Genomic DNA, 8,220 nt, shown 5'->3' with positions numbered 1-8,220 from the left:
CGGACCTTGGGCGGCCGAATTTCCAACCGCAGGCGCCTGGCCCGGTATCTCTCGGGTATCTCCATTCCAACCACTTGACATTGGACAATTTTAGGTATCTTAAATCCTCCTAGGGGCTGACCCGGGCAATTCGACATTTATTAGGTATCAATCGGCGTTGGCATATATTCGGCGTCGCAGCTTTTACCCTTTTTTTCCGCGCCGAATATCAGGTTTTTAATGCCATTAGTGTAACACAAACTTTCTTACACCTTCACAAACCTCCGGAGTCTAACCCGGTCCTTATAAGTGTGATTTATCCGCCTGTACGACCTTTGTTCCCCGAAGGTTCTCCCAGTGAGTGGTATTGTTGGTAGGTTACACTAACTGTTTCGACCTGCCTAATAATAGAGTACGTAGTAGTATACGACGGTTCGCATAGTAATTCGGGATGGAAAGTGTGTCGATTAATGACGAGAACGTGTCTTGTTTCGTTCACAATGTATTATCGACAGGACTCAAAAGAAAAGAAAGGAAACCAACTGAACTATGCGTAAACCTGTTAAGTTATTGGAAATTGCAAGGGATGACACGTGAAGTGGATCGAAGTCCGACGTAACTTATATAAATTTCACGAGAGTCCACCTGGTCGGGTCAGCTTACTTTCCTGTCTTTACCTGGTTAGAGAGCCATTCGACACTGGTTGTGACAGCAGAGACGATGAATAACGACAAATTGTATTTGAAAGTAGCAGTTACTTTCTTAGTCATTAGTTCTTTTCGATGTACATTTGTGAAGGGTTAGTCTAATTTACCCGAAACGAGGCTTCTTACAACGACAGTTCAAAAGGTTCACGACCGTACAAAGGGTCCCTTGGAAATCCTCTATTACATAATTAAAAGACTTCTATTTGTACTTGTCGAAGAACAGATTATTGGGGTCTTACCATAAGATGAAATAATTTTTGTTTTTAATCGAACATACTTTTCGTGGGTCATAATTTGACCGTTACCAACATCTTGAGTTGTGCTAGAGTGTCAGTGGAGGCCGGAAAAGAGTGAGACAGGTAGCGCGCAAAAGTAAAAGTGGAACCGAGAGTGGTACGAGAGACAGAACGAGAGCAAGACAGACAGACATTACGAGAGCGAGACAGTTTGTCCCCGTACCACTGGTTGAAAACCACTGCTGTAGATCACTGCCGGTACGTGCGCTGGGAGCGCACCGTTTAAGTTTGAAAGTTGAAAAGTTTGTGTGTCTGAAACGCTATGTGATACAGTACAGTTTACACAGCACAGTACATGTTCTGTAGCTACTATTGCACTAAATGGTAACACTTGAATACGTTATGCAAATATGCAACTTGTTTGTTGAAATGTTAATAAATGGGAGCTTCCTCAAACAGCCATCTCTTTCCCGACAATCCCCTCTGTGCACGAACCCTTACATATGGTAATTAAACATTAAAACACCTGCGGCTTATAGTCCAGTGCGGCTTATATATGTACACATCATTCAATTTAGCTGCTGCGGCTTATATTCAGGTGCACCTTATAGTCCGAAAATTACGGTACTTGCATTGTACGTTTAGGGACATGCATTCTGGACATAGAATAGAAAAAAGCTTTGTAAAGATAATAAATGGTTACAATACATTTCATACTTAGAAAAACACTCACCATATCATGACAGGATTCTACATCTTTCCCAATCCCATGACTGATGAGCGGAGGATGGGAGGAGCAGTTAATCAGCGACACAAACTCGTTCTTGTTGTTTTTGGGGAAATCTTTGTACTCCACCTGCAGAAAATACAATATTTCAATACATCTCAACATGTTTTTGTCCAAATCAAATGCATGCCCACTAAGAACTTTTCAAAGAACATCCATAACATTCATCTGGTTGTAACTTATACTTATATATATTCCAATTACTTGTATATAGACTATTCTGCACTACTTTTGCACTATGATCTGTTTTATTGTGTTGCACTGTTGGAGGAGCCTGTGACCTAATAACGTCATTGTCATAACTACACTGTGGCAATGTACATATCCAAAAAGCCTTGAATCTTGAGTCTAAGGGCGTTATTGAATTCCCCGAAGTGGAACATGCCGTCAGTTACCTGCAGGTTCTGCACCGATGAAAGGAAGCCGAGCTGCTCTGAAGGCCTGGTGAGGGGTCCGTGGGGCAGTTGGTTCAGATTGTTCTTGTTCTGTAGGATAGTCTCAGCAGTCGGTGATGTCCCTGCGTAGAGCAGCTCGTTGGCAATAATAGCAGTGATGGTGGCCATGCCGGGGTTGGGTGCAGCTCGACTGTAGTCCTGGGACACTTGGCAGATTCCGACTGCCTGAGCCACTTCAGGGACCATGGGAAGGATACCGGCAGGAAGCTGCTGGTGGTGGTTCAGGTAAGGCAGGCGGAAGTCCTGGTCCTTGGTCACTTCAAAAAGGAAAAAGCACATTTATAAGGGCTGTTTTATTGACTGAAATAAATGAATATGACTTCAGCTAAATATTTCAGTCCAGCAGATATGTTGATACTTACTCAATGTCCTCTCCTCTGCAGAGCCAGGTTCGAAGAAGGTCACTTTGCGCCCATCACCTGGTTTTTTCACTGGGGTCTAAACAATACAAAAGAATGTCACAAATGAAATCTTTCTTGTCTGCCAGGTTTACAATGATTGACAGGAGGCGAGGCAGTACCTTCTCATCAGTTTTCAGAGCCGGTTTAGGGGGTTGAGGCTGAGGCACTTTATATCCCAAGAGCTCCAGCATTTTCTCTGCTGCGTTCCTCTTGGCCACTTTTTTACTGGGCCCCATTCCCTCTGCAGTCTGACCGCACACCGTCACCTGTGGCAGAAAACATGCAGCAAAACACATGAAAAAGATGATTGGGGGACACAACTACAAGCAAAGCAGAGGAAATCAGAGATAGTTGCATAACTTAAGGGAATGCATCCGTTGCTGTTGAATCACCTGCATGACGAACTCCCGGCGCCGAGGCAGACCTCTCTCCGTCACCATGCTGTACTCCGGCTCCTTCTCCTTCTTGGCCTGCTGGATCTGAGCCAGGCGGCTGATGGGATTCATTCCCTGGCCATATTCTGGGCTGGTCTGCAGCTGTGGATGTGAGGTCAAAAGTCACTTAAAGGTCCCGTATTATACTGTTTTTCCTCAATATATTACAGGTCTCAGATACAAAACATGTATCTGAAGTGTTTGGCTCCAAATACCAAACAGATCATTGCAGCATCCCATAATCCCCTCTGTTTCAGCCCTGTTTCAAAAGTGCTGATTCTCTGTCTGTTACTTTAGATGAAATTAAGAAGCCACTCCCCACGCCCCTCTGAGAGATATTTGGTTAAAAAGAACACAATGGTGCTCTAGGAGGAGATTCAGGTGATAAGGGGGGGTTACCTTGGTTGGTGATTGGCTAATGGTTACACAAGCCAACAAATCTGATCAGCTCATTTTCAGACTGGTTTTTATATAAATGGATCAGGACAAAAAGTGAGCAAATCTTTTTTCCTGAAACTTTCAGAATCTCTTTCCACAGAGGGGACACATGTTTATGTATAAAAGACATGAACAAGTGGATTTTGCATAACAGGTGACCTTTAATGAAGAGTTTTTAGGGTCTGTTAGTGATTTTCCGTATTGCTGCTCACAGCTCCCTTTACCTTGATGATGGATTTGGTTTTCTTTTTGATGCGTGGCAGCGTCTTTTCCACACTGGGTATATGCGGTAGCCTTTTCAACTCCCCCAGCACCGATGCTGCTGCCAACTTCTTGGCAATTTTTTTACTCTTTCCTTCACCCTCTCCAGTGAACTCCCCGACTGCAACGCGCACTATAAAACTCTTCATATGGGGGGGGCCGTCTTCTTTTAAAACCTGAAAAACAACAGTGACAAACTATGATGGAGAGGAGCATTCATGTTCTATATATTTAAACTTGATAAGAAACAGGGCTAGGTCAAACATCTTGTCGACGTATCACTAAACTGATGCTCAAATGTATTTCATTTAGGTAATCACCTCAAAGTTGACAGGTAAGTTGCGTTTAAGTGCAATTTCAAACACTTGGCTGATTTCTGATTTGTTGAGGTTCTCCTCCTCAGGCTCTCCATTCATCTGTTAGGAGCAGAAAGCATATTAATGAAAGAAAAGTCATTCAAGTCTAAATCCAATTTCTTCATAGCACTTTTTAATGCTGGGTTTCTGCTTCCTTTTATCACCTCTGGTAACTCTTGCAGTATTGGCTCTTTGTGTAAAACTTTCAGGGCCTTGGCAGCAGCCTCATGTTTGGCCAACTGCCGCGTGCGTCCCTTTCCAATAAACTGCTGGCCTCCGATGGAAAGCTCCATGTGGTATAGCATTGGCCCCACTGGAGGAAATGGGTAATAATACCTGCACACACAAAATTAAAATGCAACCATTTTTTGTATTATCTCAAAAAAATACCATCAGGAGAAGAATTTAAGATATTTCCTTATTTTCAAAAAAAGGACAACTCACTGTTGCATAGGGCGCTGGTAAGGTCCTGGAGCCCGGACGTTGTAATTGAAGTTTGGAGGTCTCATCCCAGGATACGGGTCAACAGGTTTATACATAGGCTTTTGACCAAGCTTCATACATAGTGCATTTAACTCCATGGTATGTGTCATGCCATCTGCTGAAAGGCAAACACAGATAAAACAACGAGTTCGAAAACTATTACTGCATGCAGCTAACAAACATTACAAAGAGTGCGACAGGGCCAGTGGGAGGAGCCCACCTGGGTTCTTGCCTGTGTTGCGGGGCGTCCTCATGGTAGGTTTGGGAAGTGTTGTCTCAGCGAGGGCAGATTCAGCAGCCGAGTGCTGGGCTTTCTTGATGCTGGTCCCCTCTGCCTCCCAGTGCTGATCTCCCAGTGTGAGCCTCACTGAGAAAATCTGGCAGATGCAGAGATACAATAGATTTGTGTTCATTAGCACCGCCATGTGACAACGAAGACAACAGCATCGTTTGTTTGTTAGAATGACTCTCAAAGTACCTTAGAGTGAGCTGGCCCTTGCTCACACAGCAGCTTATACTCAGGTTGAATCTTATTGAAACGGGCTAACTCATTCACCAAACACATGGGGGTCTTCTCTTTAGGGTTTGCCATGTTAGATACTGTGAGAAAACAAAACAAAAAAGGTTTAGAATACTCACAACTGAGCAAATGGACATGATCATAAACACAAAAACCGACTGCTGGGACACACAGGGCTTTATTAACATTTGAAAATTAAAATCATAAAAACCTAAAGATTTCCAAAGCACTGGTGGCGTACAGAGACTTTTATACAGTACAATACGGGTTTGAAATACAAAGTAGGAATCAAATACATGATTATAGTGGCTAAGCAAAGGGTACTTATACCTGTGTGTAATATATACCTTGCTGCTACATCTTCAGAACTGTTACAGGATGTGTATGTTGTGTAATTCTTCTTTATGTATGCTTCTTAGTTAACATTATGCTGTCTTTGGCTCTTTTCTGCTCTAACAAAAGTAAATGTCCCCTCTGTGGGACTAATAAAGGTATTCTGATTTTGAAAACTGTGACAAAAAAAAAAAATTATGACAACAAAAAACAATAATCTTGTAAAAACAGATATATTAAACAAACCTGTGTTGTTATTGTAGGGGGTGGCTGAGCCGGCAGGGAGAGCGGAGCTCCTCATTGGCTGGCCTGCGCTCTCCGAGGGCAGAGTGCCGGCAGCACAGTGGATGCTGTAGCCGAGCTGAGGCTGCCCCAGCTGCAGGGGGGCAGAGGCAGCAGGAATGGGACTTGTGGGACACTGAAACTGGAGCTGGGACATCCTTGTACGGGTAAAGTAGGACGAGGTCAGGATAAGAACTTTGAAGTGCAGCAAAGGTGAATGCCAGAGGTGAAAGGAACTGTTGATTGAGGAGGTGTGGATGTAAGCTCTGCCTGGAAAATGAGGATATGAGATAATTAGGTAAGATGTACCAATTATTAAGTTTGAAGAAAATAACACTTGCTTGTCACTTTCACATATACTGGAGTCCTTAACTCCTGATGGGCAAGCCAAAGAGTTCTCACTGGGCCGGCTGCCCATCACAGGACTGACAAACCATAACATTCACCTCTTTGAACAATTGTTTCTAGTTCACCGAACCTGGTGTGAGAGGGAACCCAAGCAGAGATGGGACAACATGCAGCGTCAGCACAGAAAGGCCCCGGCTGGTCAGCTTTGAAACCAGACCCTTCTGCTGTCAGGCAACACCTCTAACCACTGACCTTCACACATAGCTTTTGCAAGTTAAGTTCAACTACGCACTTTCAAATTATTGTGATCGTTAAACTGAAACAGGCCCATATCATTTAATACAATGATCAACATTTGAAAGGATTAGGAGAATGTTGGTCATGCAAGGTAAGAATTAAGAGACCATAATCCACTGACGTCATTTTCTGGACCGCTTGGCTATAGTCTGAGAGCCAATTATTACCCAGCTTATGATACATGCAGTATATAAGCCTTCCTTTGATACAGTAAGTTCCTTTACTGCACAATATAAAACATAGTTTATAGAACTCAAAGTTTAATTTGAGTTCCGTTTTCTGCACTAATGCAAATAAAATACAGAATATTTCTATCATTACTCTTTCTGCAAATATTGCACCTTTATAATTAATTTGTGGCAATTGTGAAATAATTCATTTTGAGTATGTGTTCACCCTGTGACTATTGCACCGACATTAATAATATAATAATACATGTCATTTATATAGCACACTTTAAAAACAATGTAATCTCAAGGTGCTTCACAATGATATGAGAAAATAAAACAAAATTAAAAAAAAGATATCAAAGGAGCATATTGAATAACATATGGTTATATTAATAAAAAAAGAAGAAGGTTAGAATACAAAATAATAAAAATGACATTAAGGTACAATTAATTTAAAAGCAGTATTTTTACAGGATAGGATGATAACTCTGCTGAATGCCTCTCACAAATGTGTTTCCACAACATTCATGAAGGTCTCTGAGAACTGTAAAGATTTAAGTGGTGTCCCAACACAGGTAGACACCCCGAATGCCAACATCAGAGGCAACGTATTGATCAGCCCAGAACCACCAAACAATGAAATGTGACGTGTGGACAGATGGAAAACGACGCTAAACCCACCACTGTCACTGGGTTGTATTAAGTCCTCATTAACATTGTTTGCTTTACATTAGCAGCCAATTAAAGATGCTACTGATCCACAAACTTTGTAATGATGTTGTTCCACAGTTGGGTGGTGTCCATCAGAGTGGGTGTTGTCAGGCCCTGGAGCCTTGGTTTAGCCTCATCTAACCAAAATGACCATGCACTAATTTTAACCAATGCAAATAAACTATATTATTAGTTTAAAGTCAACTTGAACATTTGCTAGATGTTTAAAGAAGATTAGCCGGTAAGCTAGCTAGCTGTTACAGTAGGGAGCTTTCACTGCCAACAGATATGCAAACAAGAGAAGGTCTCTCACAACAATGGGCTAGCATATTTCCTGATGATGTGTCCATAAGTATGAAAGTCTCCAAAAAGAAGACATTATTGTCAGTAGGACATTAACAAGCTTTTAATTTAACCAGGCCGATTATGCAAGTTTTCCCAGAGGACCACGTTAGCCAACTAGCTTACAGACTACAGTTGCAGGGATGGGCAAAATAGCACACTTCTTTAAAACATATCCTAAATGGCAGATGCAATGGTGCCCTCTGAAAGATGTGAACCCAACCCATTAGTAGCAGCACTTGACACTAGTTTATAAGATAGGTACAGATCAAATAAATCGCAGGGAGTATGGGAATAGCCGGCGAATATGCTATCTGGCTAGCTAGCTAAGCCCGAGCCTCGATAAGTCACTGCACAAAATAAACCTCACCTCGTCGCTCCTTGGTTCGGGTTTTAAATTACTCCATAGTATACGTTGATTTACTAACGTTTGCTTTTGTTAGTGGCAGGTTTCAAGAGTCAGTTTAAGTTGTTTTTGTATCAAAAAGCGGGCGGTGAGTAGGTGGACATTGGGAGAACAGGGCAAACACTAAAGAGAATGGCCCAATCTTCATTCTCTCCTCAGGAAGTGACGTTGACAGAGAGGAAGTACTTCCAAAATAAGGCAGGATTTACTGAACAGTGAGCACGATTGAGCAGTGCAGATGAATCAAGCTTTACATTTTAACATAAGTGCAAAC

General features: G+C 42.2%; 2 protein-coding genes across 6 annotated transcripts in view; both read right to left on the bottom strand.

Annotated features, from left to right (window-relative positions):
• stau1 (staufen double-stranded RNA binding protein 1) overlaps positions 1-8,093 on the bottom strand; it is a 19,267-nt gene extending 11,174 nt beyond the window's left edge. The window contains exons 1-13 of one of the 3 annotated variants that reach the window (XM_010782590.1): positions 7,911-8,093; positions 5,637-5,942; positions 5,016-5,137; positions 4,758-4,914; positions 4,499-4,655; positions 4,219-4,390; positions 4,019-4,114; positions 3,662-3,874; positions 2,958-3,101; positions 2,685-2,831; positions 2,527-2,602; positions 2,105-2,421; positions 1,656-1,778 (exon numbers count right to left, since the gene is read on the bottom strand). In XM_010782590.1, coding sequence (XP_010780892.1) covers positions 1,656-1,778; positions 2,105-2,421; positions 2,527-2,602; positions 2,685-2,831; positions 2,958-3,101; positions 3,662-3,874; positions 4,019-4,114; positions 4,219-4,390; positions 4,499-4,655; positions 4,758-4,914; positions 5,016-5,137; positions 5,637-5,829 — 1,917 coding nt within the window. In that variant the 5' untranslated portion in view covers positions 5,830-5,942; positions 7,911-8,093. The remainder of the gene's footprint in view (positions 1-1,655; positions 1,779-2,104; positions 2,422-2,526; positions 2,603-2,684; positions 2,832-2,957; positions 3,102-3,661; positions 3,875-4,018; positions 4,115-4,218; positions 4,391-4,498; positions 4,656-4,757; positions 4,915-5,015; positions 5,138-5,636; positions 5,943-7,910) is intronic. The other 2 variants (XM_010782592.1, XM_010782591.1) reach the window with 2 other exon arrangements.
• Positions 1-8,220, bottom strand: part of topbp1 (DNA topoisomerase II binding protein 1) — a 976,277-nt gene that overhangs the window by 26,298 nt on the left and 941,759 nt on the right. The window lies entirely within an intron of this gene.

The sequence above is a fragment of the Notothenia coriiceps genome, unplaced genomic scaffold, assembly GCF_000735185.1.
Source record: "Notothenia coriiceps isolate Sejong01 unplaced genomic scaffold, NC01 NC01_scaffold00024667, whole genome shotgun sequence".
NCBI classification, from domain to species: domain Eukaryota; kingdom Metazoa; phylum Chordata; class Actinopteri; order Perciformes; family Nototheniidae; genus Notothenia; species Notothenia coriiceps.
The sequence above is the reverse complement of the archived record's forward strand: the minus strand, read 5'-3'. Positions and strand labels throughout refer to the sequence as shown.